Below are 19,309 nucleotides of genomic sequence, written 5' to 3'. Positions count from 1 at the left end.
AGAAGGCAAGGCAGAACGTGTAGTCTTAACTGAGTCTAACAATAACCTCACACTGCCCAGAGGATTTTAACAAAACTCAGAAGTTTTAAAGCATAGCATTCAAAATGTCCAAGATGAAGTCTGAAAATAATTGATATACCAAGAACCAGGAAAATGTCTGCTACTCATGGGTGGTGAAGCTATAGGAAAATTAGTATTTTTATATGTTTCTGCTGAGAATGTGAATTGTTGCCAACACTACATAAAACAATCCAGTGATTTGATATTAAGGTAAAGAATATTATAGCCTATGAACAATCAATTTAACTTTTATGTCTGTACCTTAGAGAAACCATAGTAACTGTGCTTTAAAAACATGTGTAAGTATGTATTAAAATAAAAGAAAATAATTGTAATGAGGAAAAAATTGGAAACAATTTAGCTTTTGGGGTATAATGGCAGTAAATTTTAAAGTACAAAATTACTGTACATTGTTTATGGATACCTTCAAAAAGTATAAGATATGACTATAAAATCATGATAATCATTACAAAGGAGGACAGAATAAGGTAAGAGTATAGCTGTATAAAAAAGAGTAAAGCTTTTGTTTGTTTTTAAATAGACTAGAAGCAAAGAAAAACATAAGTTTTAAAAAGAAAGAAAATACCACAATTCCTTATAACTCCTATTTATACAATGCATTTTACAGCTATTTTTATCCAATATTATTTTTTTGTGATAATAATTTTAGTGTTTTTCAACTGAGTTAGCCAAGGATAATGAAAACAAACAAACAAATAAACAAAAAAAAACAAGGAACAAAACTCTCTCTCATCCACCCCTCCTCTTAGCCACCACTCTTAGGAGAGGTAGCCTGACTGAAGGTACACATTCAGGTTCTTCTTAATTTGCTATAGGTTGAGGCATGACTCAGAATCCCTGCTTTCTCTTTTCTTGCACCTGGTTTTGACACTTTAAAATTTTTTCTTTTAGTTGGGCAATGGCTTCACCAGCGCTAGAAACTGCCATGTTAGAAATGCTTTATGTTTCATTCCCCAGTGTATGTTTTCAGATGTTTTAGGGCATAAGTGAGCATCATTTGAATGCCTTTTCTTGCTCTTCTAAAGCAGTTTAGATTAATTGAGGAAAAGCTCTACAAACTAAGATGTCAAAAATAGAACATTATAGTGCAATGCTATGCAACAATTGAAAGTGTTTTCTCAAACCCATGGTTTAATCTCAGTGACATGAAATTTATGTTAAAATTAGCAATTATACGTACATGCGTGTATAGACACTTATATCCAAGGGTGGGAGTAGAGGAAGATTAGATTTATTATAATATTAATCGTGTTTATAACTGTTTAATACAATCCATGGGCAATATTTTTTTTTCTTTCTGTATTGTCTATTGCTCAATGGATGTTTTTACTTTTGTAATTTAAAATGTTCAGTTCAGACTGAAAGCATTTAATTTAGATTAAAGAAAAACAGCAGAAAAATTTTAAAAAATTGCCTACTTCCTAGAAATAGTGAGGTAAAGTTGAAGTGCAATCTAATTATATTTATGGTTGATTCAAAAAATAGTTTAATTTAATTTAATTTCAAAATTTATAGTTAAATATGATTTTAAAAGGACTAAGTTTTCCAATCTTCGTGATCATCACTCTTGGCACAAACCTAATATAAAATATGATTTCAACTTAAGTCCCATGATCAAGTCTAGGATAGGTTGATTTTTTTTCTTTTCTGGGATATTTCTGAGACTAGAGGATCCAGATGATTTCTTTGCAAGAGGGAACATTTATACTTTCTCTCTATTTGTATTAATAACAAAATACTATTCTAGTGGGCACTAATCACATTGAATTAAATAAGAAAGACATTTTATTAAAATATAAGGTGAGCTTACCTTCTATTCCATTTCTAAATAACAAATAATCAAAATTATTTGCTTAAGATATTCTAAGAAACAGAGAATTTGTGAAATCTTTCTTCTTCAGTTTGGACAATACCTTAACCCAAGCATTTTGAAGCCATTCACAAAGCAGGGAGCTGAGAACACAAAAATGTTTGCTACTAGGTAGGATATTTTTCTCATTCTTTTCTTGCTTAGTTTAGTAGAAGGGCAGTTCAGAAACTTTTTTTCTAAGTTTTTTAAGATGAACAAAGTATCAAATTATGCACCCACATTTCTATATAAATAAGGTATTTATTTTACACCAAAAACATGAACTAAACTGTAAAATTCTCAGTGGCGTGTCAGATGGCCTTGGGTAGTTACAACCTCTGAGTCTTTGGAATTCGCACAGTTGTGTAATTTTAACTTGAAATCAGTGCAACTTGAATTACTCAAAAGTGCAGGTGAAGAATTATTCCATTAGTCTAATTTGGCATTTTTTCAACTGTATGTCTCTGTATATACTTAGTATATTTAAAGGTGTGTTGGAATTTTTTTCTGACTGCAGTTTTCCAGATTGGCTAATATACCTACAGAATCATGAGAGCTTTTGTCTGCATAGTTCTTCAAACAGGTATCCTCTTCGATAACTTCTTCACTAACTTCAAATCTCTACTTGATGCTTACCTTCTCCATATGGCTTATCTTAAAGACCTTAATTAATTCTGCAAACTCTTTGTACTTACATTTTTCCCCATTTTCTTTTCCCTAATTTCCCTTACTTTAATCTACTTTTTCCTTTTCCCATACCAACTGTTAACTTCTACCAAACTATATAACTTACTTATTTCTTATATTTACTGTTAAATGTATATTTCTCCCTCCTAGAATCAAGCTCCTTGAGGTCAAGAATATTTGTCTATTTTGTTCAATAATAAATCCCATGTACTAAAAACACTTTCTGGCTCATCAATACAGGGTATGGCAAATGTAGGTTTACCGGTTTGTGCATGCAATACACAGAGTTTATTCTTGTATTATTAGTCATTAATTATTATATTATTTTCTACACAAACAACTGTAAACCTACTTTTGCCTCACTCTGTATATATATTTGTTTAATTATTTGAAATTAAATGATATATCAATAAAATATCAGAAGATTATTCCATTGACTTTAGAATATATTTAGTATAGCATGCACTGTAACTTGACTTCCAATAATATTTCCTGATAAATTCGTTGAACAAAAACACTGTTGTTACATCAGCACACATGGATTCTTTCATAGACAGATTACTGCTTAGACATTTGAATATATCAGTGGTCAGGTTATAGTCAGTGATCATTTTAGTAAGATTTCCTTCTGTGTTGTAGAGGGACACATCTTTCACAAAGAAATATTTTAATCTAAACATGTTTCTCTACTCTAAAACATAGACTGATAACTTATTCCTTCTCTACTGTGGAAATACAGCTGCAAGAATGAGGGAAAGTAGGAAATATAAGACAGAGAGAAGTATAGCTTTTCATTTCAAACAGTAAGGCGTCAGAGAAGCATGAAGGCCCATTATCTGGAAGAAGTTCTTTTACAGCATCTCAGAGTTATTTGAGAAATGAACGAAAATGGAGTGAGATCAAATGATCTAATCAAGCCATAGATATAGTCCCAGGATACTCTTAGTGTTTTGGGCTGTTAAGTGAATGAGTTGTTCCAAAGTGGCCTCATTCAAAGAAATCCAAAAGAATGACCAAGCATTGCAGAAAATGTATCTGACTGGCCCCAGCTAGCAAATCTAATCCATTGTAGAGGGCTCTCGCATCTGTGTGCTGCTCAGGATGATGGATGGTGTGTAAGTGCAGCCTGTTTAGTGTCTTGGGGTGGACAGAGAGCTAATGCCAGAGAGTCAGTGGTTTGTAAACCTATTACCGGCATCTTGGATGAAGCTGACCTTTGCAGAGCCAGAGCAGATGAAAGTATGATGCATAGCTCCAAGGAAGTTGGTACTTCATTTGAATAAAAATTTTAATGCTGAATCAATCATAGAATCTATAGGTACCCATACATAACTTTTCTGTCTTTGATAGTTTGTGTTTGACTGGGACTATATATTTCCCAGATGTATAGAAAAATATATATCTTATTTGGGTACTTAATTATTTTTTCTTAGAATACATATTGCTATTTTTGTGTATTTGTGTATGTATGTCTGTGTATCAAGCATTTCAAATAAATAAATCTCAACAAAAGTAGAGCTGTGTTAAGTTGTAAAATTTAGTTGTCATTAACCACCTTGAAGTCTATTTCTTGGGTTAAAAACACATTTCCATTTAAGCCTTCCATTTATCAGAGAGGCAGTGCAACATAGTTAACAGCATTGTGTCAAGTGGAGTCCCCAGTTCTGAGCTCGATTCCAGTTTCACTGCTTACCAGCTGCGTGACCATGGGCAAATTACTAACCTCATTGTCACTTTCTTTCTCCATCACAAAAAGAGGAATAATAACTCACACAGTTTTTGTCAAGGTTCAATGGGATAATATATATTTTATATGTTTTAGTGCTTTTCCTCCCCAACTTAATGTCCTGTTTCACTTCACTGTTTTCTTTACTCTATGCTCATACCAAAGAGTAGATTGTTCTTCCTTGTTATGGTTGGAAAAATACTTTTAAAAAATAATGGTGAATCCACACACCTACACATGTTATCCTGACTTATGACTTTCCAATTTATTTGTTTTTTATTCTGAAATATTTCACTTTGAAATATTTATATCAAATGTTTTTACCTTTAAAAATACATTATTTCTCTCTTCCCCCCTCTTATACATAGATATTGCTCAGACAAAAGGAAACCAACTTTAAAGTTGACAAAGAGGCACCAGAAAGGATAGACAGAGTGCACATTAACCAAGTCTCAGTAAGGTGTTGGTCACTGTCATCTACGCTTTGTTTGTTGTTTTACTTTCAATTGAACTTATTGGAGTGACACTGGTTAACAGAATTATATAGATTGCAGGTGGACAATTCCACAAAACATTATTTGTACCCTACCTTATATGTTCACCCCCCAAGTTAGGTCTCCTTTCATCACTATTTATCTCACTACACCCTCCTCCCCCTCCCCCACCACAGTCGCCACACACACTTACTGTTTTTATACACATTTGAAAGTTCCTTGAACCCATTCCATTATTCCATGTCTCTGGCTCACACAATTCTACAGGCTCTCTCTTCATGTAAAACAGTTCCCAACTACTCACCCAGCCAGACGCAGCCCACTTACTGTTCCCCACTAACAGCTTCTTGACGGCTGTTCATCCCCACCTCGCCGCCCCCTCCACAGAGGACATGAAATACAGCAGACTCCTCTATTCTGCTCTACTTTACTTTAAGCATCCTTCTAACATGAGTCTTCCAAACATGCTTTTACTTGCTGTCTTTGTCTGTAGGATGCCAGATCCCAGAGTCCACTGCCACGAGCAGGGTCTCATCCTCTTGGAGACGATCTCCCGTAAGGGTTCTCACCACGGAGCTTTCCTGCCAGATCTAGGTCAGTATTTCCCTTCCTGGTCCTGACCTAATCCTAGGGAGCCAGCTACACTGACAATATGCATATTTGTTATATGTGAAGCGGAATAACATAAAGATTTGGTATCAGATCCTCTGATTGTGCATCTTCACTTTACCAACCTACCTTTTGATTGGTTACTTACTACCTGGTTTGGGGCAACTTGCTTCTCTGTACCTCAATTGTTTCACCTCTAAAATGAGATAATAATAGTGCCCTCTCATAAGGGTATTAAAAAGTTTAAGTTAGCCTGACCTGTGGTAGCACAGTGGATAAAGCATTGACCTGGAACGTTAAGGTCGCCGGCTTGAAACCCAGGCTTGCCTGGTCAAGGCACACATGGGAGTTGATGCTTCCTGTTTCTCCCCCCCTCTTCTCTCTCTCTCTTCCTTCTCTAAAATGAACAAATAAAATATTTTAAAACTTTTTAAAGTTTATTTTAAATATCCATGTGCTTAGAGCAGAACCTGGCACATAGGAAGCACTTAATCAATATTAGCTCTCATTTTATTTAACTAATAATCAAAATAATTTAAATGGAAATCTCTAACAGTCAATAGATCCAAATTCTTTAAAATATCTTAAGAAAGAATACTAACATGAATAATATTCTGCCATTTATAGACCAGTTAATGTGGAGGCTCATAACAGTTAAATTTGGTTTGAAAACTGGCTCTAAAAGGCTTCTATCCTGTAGAAATTCTCCCTGAATCTCACCTCATAAAAAAGAGATTATGTACCTGCCGGGGAGGAAAAGTACACATCATAGGAATTTTCTATTTATTTTTCAAAATGTTAGTGATTTCCCTTAGGATATAGTTCTGTAAGCCAGTACAAATTTGCATAGCTCTCTAACATTAATTTCTACTCCTCTGAATTTGAACTAACTTTTCTAAACCTTGGTGCAGTGTTTTAACCAACCTTCTTCTCTGCAACATAAATCACCTTCAATACTTACTATTAGATCATAGAGTCCAGGAAAAGCAGCATCTAAGGGCCCACAGGGAACACTTCTCAAACATTAAGGGGTTGATTTTTTCACTAATTGGCTAATTCATTTTTTGTCCTTTGACTTTACATGTCATGGGATCAAATCTATTGGAAGTATATTAGACTGACTCACCAAGGAATATGAATTCTTCTTGCTTCTTCATCTTTTTCATGTAATCAATAATGAATGTCCAGTTACCAAAATTACAGTTCAGTCAAGGTTATTTTTACTATGCTGAACTATTTTAGTAGTATATCTAGTTAAATTGGAAATTGGAAAATTCTGCTGTTAAGGGGATTTTCAGGCACAGTTAATAATTCAGCTACCTGTACCCCTGGGCAAAATAAATAGCTTGCTGACTGCTTGTTGGCAAAGACACTGCCAATCATATTATATGAAACTTTAAATACACCCACTCAAAAAAAAAGTGTTAGAATTATCTGTGGGAAAGCAAGTTGTTCAGGGCACTGCTGAAGTATTATGTCATTACTATACATTCATTTTCTTCTTAAAGACATATGTAAGTTTAATAATTAGATTTTTTTAAGAGGGAAGAAAATAAGAGATGCACACCCGTTACTATGATTATTTCTCTCCAACTCCAAACCCTGCAGAAATTCTAGTACCAATGTTAGAAGAGAAGAGATTCTTCTCTATGCTTCATGAACAACTAAATAAACTATCTTAAATATCTATTTAGTAAGAATCCTAAAAAGACAGGTTTGTTTTTTAAAATTTTATTTAGAAAATTAAATTTAACAGGGAGACATTGATCAATAAGAATATTTAGGTTTCAGGTAAACATCTCTGTAGTATTTGAACTGTTAATTATGTTGTATGCCCATCACCCAAGTCAAATAATTTTCTGTCACCTTATATTTGTCTCTCTTTACTCCCTGTCCCCTCCCTCATAACCCTTTCCCCATCCTCCTCCTCCCCCTGGTAATTACTTCACTCTTGTCTATGTCCATGAGTCTCAGTTTTACATCCCACTTATGTGTGAAATCATACAGTTCTTAGCTTTTTCTGATTTACTTATTTCACAGGTACATAAGAAGATGTTGTACATCTATACAATGAAATACTTCTCAGCCATAAGAAGTGATGACATAGTGCCATTTACAGCAACATGGATGGACCTTGAGAACATTATAGTAAAGAGCCAGGTTAACAGTCAGTATTGAACTTTGCCAACTAATTGCTTTTAATTTATTTTTTTGAGCACTTCTTATTTGTGAGAGGCACTGTTTTAATCGTTTGGGAGACATAAGGGAGTACAACTGTCAAAGATCTCTGCCCTTGAAGATCAGATTCCACTGCAGGAGAGGGGGGCAGGGCAGGGCAGGGAAACACACAATAAACGGTAAATTTAATAAGTAGTTCTTTTGTTATGTTAGAAAGTGTTACATTCTAGGAGAATGGGAGATTGGAGAAAGTGAGTCCTGAGAGGTTGCAGCATAGGGTGGCTTGGGTGCAATGGCAGTGCTGCAGACATGGAGTCGGACATACCCTGTGGGCAGGTGCAGGAGTGGGAAGAGTGAAACTGTGTATCACTGTTTTCAGCATGGAACAGCTGCCTAGGTATTAAAAACACATCTCATCTCTCCTTCTCCCACCTGTCCGAGGGCAATGCCTGGAGATGAAATACATTAAAAGAAAAAGATACTGCCCAGGCTTTCAAATCCTATGAGATCTGCCTAGTATAAGCTGTTACGGGTAGTAGATTTCCCATTAGTTTTCCCAGTCACAGTGGATGGAGGAAAAATTACACTGAGTCAGATACACAATTTGATTCAATAAGCACTTATTAGTACCTTTTATTTGCCTAAAATGGTTTTATTCAATGTCAGTGAGAGAAAAATGTAGAAGTTCTTATGAAGCCTTTGACTGTGTTGGAAGACAAACCACAGATAAATGACTATCTTTGAAAACATATAAGGCAATGCTAAGCCAAGGTTGTGCATACACACATATGTGGAAGAGAACTATCACTGTGACCTGGACTTAGGGCAGAGCTTTCTGGAAAAGTGATACCAAGGTTAGCCTTTAGTAAGTTTGAGTGTGGTGATGACACAATTGGAGGCCATTGAGGAAGGGGCAACAGTGTTCCTGGAAGACACAGAGGCAGAAAGCTCCGGGGATGAAGGAGAGAAGTCTGGCCAAGGAACATCAGGGTTAGGAGTGATTAGCCAATAGACGAATTAATATAAAGATCTCCATATTCCAGTCTTAGATGGGGGTTCAGGGTACTTATATTAGACTGTTGCAGTGAGACAGCGCTGGACACAGGAGCTCTGTTAGAGAAGTATTTCTATTACCTACCACCTCAGAAAGTAACGTGGAGACTAAAGGTGAGTATCTTGTAAAAAACAAGAGGGTGCCTTCGTTTCTTTGGGGATATAGCCTACTAGTCTAAAAGAATGGCCTCATTTCTTTCTGTCATTATAATCAGAGACTTTGGACTTCAGTCAGGAGAAAGTTAAATACAAGGATGAGCTGGAGAGGAAAAAGAAAAAAGGGAGAGCTCTTAGAACAGGGCACCCCCAGAATAACCCTCCCCAGGGGGCACTTAAACTCCATTCCTGTAGGCAGCCCTGAGAAGCTGGTCAGTCTGCGGCCTTGCGAAGGTTAACTCCCAGCACTAGGTTCTGTCCACGTGTAAGGTTTGGGGAAGAAGTAGGCTGGGTCTTGAGGCTGACACTTTCTCAGGCTCCCTCTTCTGGTTCCCCAGATCCTGCTCTCATCTAGACCAACCCCACCGCACCTGACCCCAGATTTTTGACGGACTCTCCCTAACCACCACCCCCACCAGCCCACCAGCCCGACGCGGTGCCCGCTCCCCTCGCAGCGGCCGCTAAGACCCGAAGTGGAATTTCGTTTTGAAAGCCCGGGGCCGCGCGGGGGCCCGCGCTGGGCATGCTCAGTAGTCGCTGCGCGTCTGTGCTGTTCGCTCAGCACCGGCCGCGCGTCCACCCGCCGCGCTGCGGGGCTTCCAGAAGGCCGAGCAGCCGCCGCCACGGAGCGCCCGGGCCCCCACCCAGCCCCGCCCGCTCAGCAGCTGCCTTCTCCTCCTCTTCCTTTCCCCTCCCTTAAGGAGGCGAAGCTGGGGAGGCTTTCTGCCGGCGACACAGACCGCTCTGCAAACCCCAGGCGAGAACCTGCGAATGAACACCGGAGCCCAGAGACCCTCTGGCGGAGGCTCCTTCTGATCACACTTTTGCTGAAGTGGGGTCGTGGCGGAGTTGCTCCTCCGCCTCTCCATGCAAGCACTATGCGGAGAGCAGTCGGCTTCCCTGCGCTGTGCCTGCTTCTTAATTTTCTCGCTGCAGGTAAGAGGTTGCTGGGCAGAGCTGGGGCTGGGGATGAGATGGAGAGAAAATGCACATGCTTACAGACTCTAGGAAAAGCTTGCCTGGCAAGGAAAGCCTTGGAAAGGCAAAGCAAGACAGGACCGACAGGGAGGAGGTGAAGGAGTCATGCACCTGTTGGAAGACTGGGGCCAAAACTTAAGCTAAAATCAGCCTTGATTTTTCCTTACCTTGGACGAGTAATAGTGAACATTTGCAATGTGAATACGTTTGTCTCCCCTTCCCTCCATCTAGACTTCCTGATCCTCTTTCTAGGCTATGCACTTGACTGCCAATTTTTCAGGAGACAGATAAGGCATCCTGCTGGATGTAACCTTTTCTACTGCAGCGGCTACATCTGTGAGGTCTCTTGGTTTAGCGAGAGCTTAGAGGGACGCGTTGGCTGTAACCGATGGACCACATCTCCGCCTCAAAGATCGAAATACACTATTCATATTAAGGATGCCGCTCCAGGCTTCTTTGGCCCCTGTTTTTGCCACTCGAATTTTCTAAACCAGTAAGAGGAAGGAAATGTTTAAAATAGGACCCTGTCCTCTCTTTCAGCATCATGGTCAGCGTCCGAGGGCACTGAACAAAAACCCAATCACAGTTTCAAAGCTGACAACCGTCCCCCCATACCCCTGCGGAGGGGAGGGTAGACCCTGTCCCTGGGGAAGATGTGATGAGGTCTAGCCAGGAGTCATGGCGAGACTGCTCCTAAATATAAATATATTTGATATTAGAAGAAAACCTCAGAAAGTGCCTGAGCAATTTTTATGTAATTTCACTATAGACCCTGCTTTTGGATAATGCAGCCTCTATAAATGCAAGGACTTGGTGGACTGATTCCTTTATCATTTATTTCTACATGCACATGAGCCAAAACAGAATATGGCAGAGAGATTTTAGAAACCCTACTGCGACAGCAGTTGTCCATGCAGTAGTCCTGTGGCAACCAAAAACTAGGTGTTTTCCCTGAGTTTGCTTGTCATCCAATCACATATTCATTCATCCCTTCAACTAACATTTATTGAGTATGTACTAAGCTGCAGAGGTAATGAATAAAAATAATGGTTGAGAAATTACAGTTCCTGTGGTATCTTTTTTAAAAAGTAAGTGAATCTTTTTCTATATGTGCAGTAATAAGGGTGAGATATGGTACTTTCTTATTTCTAGCTAATGCTATTTTAATACATCATGAATCTCTTGAACTAGTAATGTATGGAACATTAAGGCTATAATTAAATACACACGTTAATATAATTATGATGTTACAGTGTAGAAACTTCAGTAGTTCTTTAGCACCTTTTGAAAACTAGAAATAGGTAAGACTTGGTCCTTTAATCATTTGCAAACAACTGTAATGAATCCTTTCATTACCACATACAATTACTTAATGTTAGAATATGGGATGAAAATATACACGTTGGATTGAGTTTTACTTGTATTAATGTTTAATGATAGCACTGACATTCACTACCAAAAACAGAAAAAAAGCGCATCTCAATTATTACCAAGTTTAAGAATGATTTAGCTGATCTATCAAAAATACCAGTGTGGCTGTTTTTTTAAAAAACTAATGCATAAATAGTTCTAAGAATCACATTTAATATGTATGTCTTGAGTAATTACAGTTTAAAAGTTATAAATAAACTTAAAACTAAGCAGGTGGAAAACCTTTCAGCATTGATTGTGGATGAACATTTGGGATGAGGTAAACAGAAGAGGTTTGTTCATGAAAGGAATCTGGAAATCTGTAGCACTAGATTCTACTATACCTGGAGCTCAGCCAAAGGGTGTATTGACAAAGACAAACCAGTCTGTCTCTATATAACTTCTTAATTTGCAAAAAAAAAAAAAAAAAAAAAAGACAGAGAAAGAGCAAAGGATTATTCAACCAATCTAAATTTAATAAGGTGATGCTTTGAAGGGCTATCTTTTTCAGATTTCAGTTGCAGGATATTATATAGAAGTGAATTATATTCATATTTAATATAGTGCTTTTGAGAGGTGTTTTTATCACAGCAGATTGCAAGTTTAATATTGTGGCTGTCTTGCCAGTTTCATTTTGAATGCATTTTAATTTTAAACAGCAATTTGTGGGTCACAAGCTGTCATCAGATTAAAATTCATCACAGTTATCTAATAATATTGCTAGGACTTTTCAGTAGAACTGAAACAGACACAAATTTCTTGACCTATGCTCCTGTAGATGTGGATAACAAGAAAGTGAGTGGGTGGGGCCACAAAGATCCAGAAGTCACTGATGCCTCTACTTGTTGAATGTGTGAGTTTGTTTCTTTTATAGCAGGTTCTCCTTTCAGGATACCAGTGGGCTTAATAAAGAAGGGAAATGAATGCTGTAGGCCACTTTGACTGTAAAGCTAATGGACCCATTTTGGTTATGCCCAGGATACCAGCATCTACTTTATGCTAGCGGAACTGATGACATGTTAGAACTCTTTAGGGATGGGAGAAATTGGCTGACAGGATGGGAGTCCTCCTCCTAGCTATACCAGGAACCGTTGACTTTGATATAGTCATTCTCCTAATGGTAAGGTAGCAAATTGTTTTCAACTTGAGTGCCATTTCTAATTATTTGGTCATAATTGTCTGAGTCACTATGCAAAAATAAATTTTTAAAAATATTCCGACCCTCCCTGAGTTCTGATTGACTCAATGGGCTAAGTATTGTGGTCTGTTTATGTCTGTGGGGACAGAAAGGGAATATGGATGGAGTACAGTGTGGTGCAGTTATTATCTCTGGATAAGATAATCCCAACAAATTACTGAGCATGGCGCTTGTTGGAGATCCTGGACTCAACTCTATCCATGGCAGCTGATTTTTGTAGATACCCTTAACAAGAAAATTTATAGTTACTGTCTGTTCAGCTGCTTACTATTCAGCATAGTAAAGATGAAAACCCAGGTGTTCAGACCTGTGGCTGCACGCTTATTAAATCATACACTGGTTCTGATAGGAGAGGCCACCACTAAGTTAGTGGTGACAGATTATTTTTACTTCACCATCCTCATTCTTTACACTTTCTGTGAAGCAATGTAATACATAAATTTTAGTTGAAAAGATCACATCAGGAATATCCAAGGTAACTAAAAGCTACCCCAATAATATGGATCCACAGGTAGCTTCTGTGATGGGACCAAGAGGATCAGGGAGGTCACTTGTAGAAGCATCATCCTTAAAAGGAAGGGTAGGCTGATAGGAAAATGATACCTTATTCTTTAAGATGAAGATGTATTTTTTCAATGAAGAGTCCCTTAAAATCCCAGAGTCAGTTTTTTCTGTTCAAAATCACTCAACACAGTCCTTACAATGGCCTGTGTCCTGCTATATTCTCTGTCATTATCTTGCTGATACATCCTCTCACCACTCCTTTTTTTGTTATTCTCTTGCCACATTGGTCTTCTTTCTGTTTCAAAAAGATGCCAGACACTTACCTATCTCATATGTTTTGCTTTTTCTTTTGCCTGAAACACTCTTTCTCCAGGTGTCTCCGTGGCTGAACCCTTCAATTTTAGTCTTTACTCAAATGTTACTTCCAGTGAGACCCTCACTGACTATCCTATTTAATATTCACCCTTCCTCCAAAAAAATTTCAATTATACCTCTTTCCGACTTAACTTTTTCCTCCAAAGGTCTTTCACCACCTACCATACCCAACATTTACCATATGTCCCCATGTATAAGATGCACCTTTGTTAAAAAAAATTTGGGGTCTAAAAACTGGGTGCATCTTATACAGTGGTTGTAGATTTTTTTACTTGCATTTCCCGCTTTTTTGTGTGCATGAGGAGGTGTATGAATTTTATGATGAGTAAAACTTGAGTTCAATAACTTTATGTAATACATTTATTTTTCTAATTTCGGGCCCCCAAATTAAGGTGTGTCTTATACATGGAAGTGTCTTATACATGGGGAAATATGGTACTTATTTGTTATACTTATTGTGATTCTCCCTCCACCCATTAAAATATAAACTCCTTGAAGGCACAGATATTTGTCTATTTTTTTCACTACTGTATCTATTGCAGATCCTGCCCAGCTTAGCATCTGGGGGCAGAGCCTGGCATAAAAGCTACCAAAGATTAAACAAATACACTGAATAAATAAAAACAACAGTGATAGTTCTGGTCTCTCTCTCTCTTTTTTTTTTTTTTTTTTTTTTTTTTTTTTTTTTTTTTTGCACTTAATTTCTTCTTGACACCTATGCAAAACACTTAAGCCAATTCCAGAATGAACTTCAACAGAACTCATTTGGCCAAAACTCAAATAGTTCCCAGGAGCTTTGCATGCCCAGGGATGTACTATCTCAAACAGGTTTTGCCACTGTTGTAAACTGAATGACAACAAGGGACAGGCTTGCAAGAGACAACAACTACAGATCAACTCAGTGGCAAAGTCCTTCTAACTGACTGCCAGACGCACAGCCCAAATGTCTTGCTGATTTGTTACATTTTCACTTCTTAATAAAGTGCCATATATGTGTAGGAATGGTGATAGTGATAGAAAGGATCAATAGAGTCAACTGACAAGCAGGGTTTAAGGCAGTAGGACAGACCTGTCTGCTTCTTTGGCATTCAAGGTATAAGTATATAAACATTGGAGACCTCACATGCCTAGCATATTCTTGGAATTGAATATTCCATTGGAGACCACATCATGACAGTCATCTTGTAAAAATTCTGGGATGCATTATCTACAGTCAGTCTCTCTTCTTTGTTTCTCATCTACTTCTTTAACAACTCTAGTCTTCAAACTGTCACTCTACTTTTGAATATAATTAAGGTGGCCAGCTTTCATCTTCTTACCAATAGATATTTACAGCATTTGTCTAATTCGATCTCTTCCTGAGTTTTGAAAATTCTTCTCCTTAATTTCCATGCATAGCCACTACTTGCTAGCATTTCTAGCATTACTCACCAGCCATTCCTCAGTTTCTCCTTTTAGGTCTGCCTCTGAGTATTATTTAATGGTTTGCACTCTCTAGAATGTATGTGTCCTTGGTCTTATTTTCTTTTTTTCTCTCTACAATCTTCCTGGATAATTATATTCATACCTACAGACCAAAGATTCCTAAACCATCAGACACCTACTGAACTCCAGTTCTATATTTATAGCCACCCAAAGGTCACTGAATATCCCACAAGCATCTCATACCCCACTGTTAATATTTAGCACTTCCCATTGCAATTGCTCTTATTTCCATGTTTTCTATAATTGTAAATAACACCAGGATCCCCCAAAGTAATTTATCCTGTACCCATCCTTTGCTGCTTTCATTCAAAAGGTCACCTCATCTTCTCATCAAGTCTTCCCCACTCTCATGTCCATATCACCACCTTGGGATGGTATGCTACAACCTACTCTCAAATCCATTCTCCATAATAATGTCAGAGGTAAAGCTCTAAAATGCAGATGTTTTTAGATCATATTTTCTCTTTGTAAATATTTTAAATGCAGCTATTTTTTCTTAGAATAAAACCCAATCTCGGCCCTGGCTGGTTGGCTCAGTAGTAGAACGTCGGCCTGGCATGCAGGAGTCCCGGGTTCGATTCCCGGCCAGAGCACACAGGAGAAATGCCCACCTGCTTCTCCACTCCTCCCCCTCTCCTTCCTCTCTGTCTCTCTCTTCCCCTCTCGCAGCCAAGGCTCCATTGGAGCAAAGTTGGCCCAGGTGCTGAGGATGGCTCCATGGCCTCTGCCTCAGGCACTAGAATGGCTCCAATTGCAGCGGAGCAACGCCCCAGATGGGCAGAGCATCGCCCCCTGGTGGACGTGCCGGGTGGATCCTAGTCGGGCGCGTGTGGGAGTCTGTCTGACTGCCTCCCCGTTTCCAACTTCAGAAAAATACAAAAAACAAAACAAAAAAAACCCAAGCTCATCAGCATGGCAAAGTCTTTCACCATCAGGTTTTTCCTAACTCCATCTTTATTTCCTGTCATCATGTCCTTCTTTGCACATTATTATCATACTAAGACAAAATTTTTTTTGGTTTGCTATTGGCTCTCATCCTTGTCACATTTTATTCCGCCTGTCGTGAATACCCATACTCTGCTTCTTTTTCAAGATAACCCTCCAATTTCATATCTTGGTCAAGCATTGCCTGCTTTGAGAACCCTTCCTTTGACACCCCACCTCGTTCAAGCAGTTTCCCTAGCTTCCTTTCGGGCCCTTTATATTCCTCTATTAGTGCACTTAACTGGATTATTGAAGCTTTTTGACAGCAATGACAGAATTGTGGCTTTTATCTCCATATACCTATTCCCTACAATTGTGTGTGTTATCTAGTATCCCCATCAACAAATGTACAATGAATGAATGGTGTCAGAATGCATTTGACAAAATAAATTATGATTAATTTATATTGACAGAGAGATTATATCTCCTTTTCATGACTTGACTACTGCTCCTTCTATCCAGTTTACATTTGCGGGTTACAAAGAAGTGGAAATGGGACAGAAAAGCTTTCATTCGAACACAGTCTCTAAGATGTTTGTGTTCCATAGGCACAATGCTAGTGGTAGTGGAGTTGTATGTTGAACTTGTCCTAGATAGATAGATATTCCTCCATGGATTTTCTACTATTACTTCAGGATGGAAATAAGGTGAATGTTTATATTTTAAAGAGATCAAGCTATTAGATAAAATATATAGCATGGTGTCTGTTACTGAGATAGATCCAGAACTCCTAACTCTGATTATTATTTATCCTGTTAGCAAACATGAGCCACTTACTTACACATTCAAAATCAGGTGAGAGTATGCGGCAGTGGGTTCAATAAATCAAGACCAAAAATAATTCAACCCTCATTGCTCCTCTATAAACCCAAACCATTACAGAAAATTTCTGAGTATTTGGATGGTTGTATATGTTTTCTTTCTCTTTTTATGTACAGTATAGACAAAGATTTTATAAAACCGTGGTTTTTGGATCTGACACATTTTTTCTTATGGGAGACATGCTTACACCTGAAGAATGGAGACTGGTTTAGGAATTATGAAATGTCACTTTTATGAGATTATGCAATCACACATCAAAAGCCCATTTATTGTCATTAGTGTTAATGATAACATGATGTTATGTTTTATGGTAAATTTGTTAAATCTTTTACAAGCTGTTTGAAAATTCAAATTCAAACGACAGAAAAAGCCGTTTTTTCCTTTAAAAGGGAATTTTGGTCAATGTGTGGATTTTTGGTATTCAAAGCACTTACAAATGCTGACATACTTAGAGTAACGTTGGTATTTCCCAACATAAGGGATTTTAATAGCTTTGTAGGAAAATATTTAATGGTAAAATATTATTTTATGATCAAATTTCCAAATGCTTATTCACCGAATAATGTAACTCTGAGTGTCATTATTGTAATGATATTTGCCACAGAATGACAATTAGCAAATTTATATTGTGAATATTAGCACTTTCCATTTAAATAATTTTTTACTCATAATGGCTATCTAGACTTTCCTCATAATAAAATCTCATTCGATTTCAATTCATTAAGATGTTGATGTCCATTAAAATTGCAGCCACATGGATCCACAGCAAAGAAAAGCTAATTGTTTACAAGAAGCAGCAGTCTAGACAATAATTTTTAATTGCACTGAAATACCACGTTCAGTGAGGGCATGAATTTTTTTTTAACTATAGGAGAAAGGTTATTTAGAAAGTCACAGAGGTAGGAGAAGCGAGCTGTAGAAGGAATGGGCTCAGGAAACAGGTTACAGAGGCAAAGAAGGGCCCTCTGAGCTCAGGAGAGCGAGGCAAGGAAAGCCCACACGGGGGGGGGGGGGGGGGGGAAGCATGGGAGTGCTCCTCACGCAGAGCTGCACTGGGTCCTCCATCCGAAGGGATTTAAGGATAAAGATTTTAGAGGAGGTCCCAGAAAAGGATCTCACCAGAATATTCATTAGCTTTCCAGGTGTGTCCTTCCAGGTTTGTGGTCTCCACTGATTGGTTGGAGACAGGGCAGGGGATCCACAGTCAATGTAGCTGATCCTGATGTCAGCCATGACATCCTTGACTAGTTTTGCTGCTTTTCTGGGCCTGGAGCTAAAACGTCTGAGCACTAGATGTATTTGGTCCTGGTCAAAACCTCATTGTCCTGGAGGTTTAATGCTTAAGAGCCATTCTCCAGCCCTTTTGTATTTTCCCCCTTTAAGGGGGTCTAACCCGAATGACTAGCAACATGCAGGGGAGGAAAGGTCAGGGGAGGGTCCAAACCACATGACCAACTATAGGAAAGGTCAGGGGGTCTAAACTGCATGATAAGCCATATGTCAGAGGAGGAAAGATTATCCTGGGGGCAACACCCTTGTTTTCACAGTTTTGCCTGTTGCTAGCCAGCCAGGGCTTTTTGCCTGATGACCTTTAGTACCCAGTTCAGACCTGAAGCAATGCTCATTTTCTGGCTTAAATCTTCACAATGGCTGAAGGCAGTCCTACATGGCTGATTCTCAGGAAAAAAAGCACTAAATGAGCACAGAGTAGAAGTAGTATCTCAGTGCTCCACTGGCCTGTACAGCAGCATGTAAAGAGCAAGACTCTACTGTGGTATCACTATATAATGGTCTAATTCTTGATGAGACAGGAGGGAAAACGAAGCAATATGCATAACTGCGCAAAGTCAGCTTCCATCACTGCTGTTACTTTTACCTACCTTGGAGAAATGCTCAATTCAAAGTATGCCAAACATAGATAGTCCTATGCTGAGTCAGTTTGAAAGGCCATCAATTTATGAGTAGAAAGGTGTGGTTTTAAGTTATAGGCAATTTACTTTCTTTGCCTTGTAGATTCAAGTTAGTTTTTTAAATTCACGCGGGAAGAAAATGAAATAGCTTAAACAGAGATGTGAAGAAAACATTGAAATAGAGGGAGAAATGCCATCTTTTTTGATAACCTTAGCAGAAGAGCAGCAGGCATATTGTGGGCAGGCTCAAATCCAGACAGGATCACTTACTAACTCTACAACTGAGGACAAGTAACTTAAGTTTTTTTAAGCCTCAATTTCCTCTTTTCTTAAACTGGAGACTATATGCCATACAGCCATAGGGTTGTTATGGTAGTGTATTAAATGGAATGACGTATGCAAAACTGCACAGTCTTCGCAAGCGCCATATGTGTTAGGTAATATTTGATTAGGGGTTGGAGAAGTCAGGTGGTACAGAGTTAACTGATACATTGGAGCAGTTTCTCATTCTTTTTATGTTTGAACCAATACTGGAGAAGTGCACTTGCCAAGAAAGATTCTGAATTCCAACTGTTTTTTTCAGTTGGGCCTAATCTACATAGTTTTCCTCTACTATGGTCATGAGCCTAGCCAAATAGGCAGGTTTGTAGTGGATTTGCAGCTCAAAAACATCTTATAGCTTTTGGCCACTGGGAGACTGGAGAAATCTGGCCAGGCCCAAGACATCAGATCTCATTCCCTCAGAGCCTTTCTTCAGTCCCTCCAACTCCACCACCAAGCCCCTCAATGAAATTATTTATAACAACATTT

The 19,309-nt window shown here is 38.3% G+C and overlaps 1 protein-coding gene across 1 annotated transcript in view; it reads left to right on the top strand.

The window, feature by feature from the left end:
- The first annotated feature begins 9,635 nt into the window (after window positions 1–9,635).
- The window catches only part of PTPRR (protein tyrosine phosphatase receptor type R), a 299,896-nt gene continuing 290,222 nt past the window's right edge, over window positions 9,636–19,309 (top strand). The window contains exon 1 of the mRNA XM_066257665.1: window positions 9,636–9,769. Coding sequence (XP_066113762.1) covers window positions 9,712–9,769 — 58 coding nt within the window. The 5' untranslated portion in view covers window positions 9,636–9,711. The remainder of the gene's footprint in view (window positions 9,770–19,309) is intronic.

Source organism: Saccopteryx bilineata, chromosome 2 (assembly GCF_036850765.1).
Source record: "Saccopteryx bilineata isolate mSacBil1 chromosome 2, mSacBil1_pri_phased_curated, whole genome shotgun sequence".
Taxonomy (NCBI): Eukaryota; Metazoa; Chordata; class Mammalia; order Chiroptera; family Emballonuridae; genus Saccopteryx; species Saccopteryx bilineata.
The sequence above is the reverse complement of the archived record's forward strand: the minus strand, read 5'-3'. Positions and strand labels throughout refer to the sequence as shown.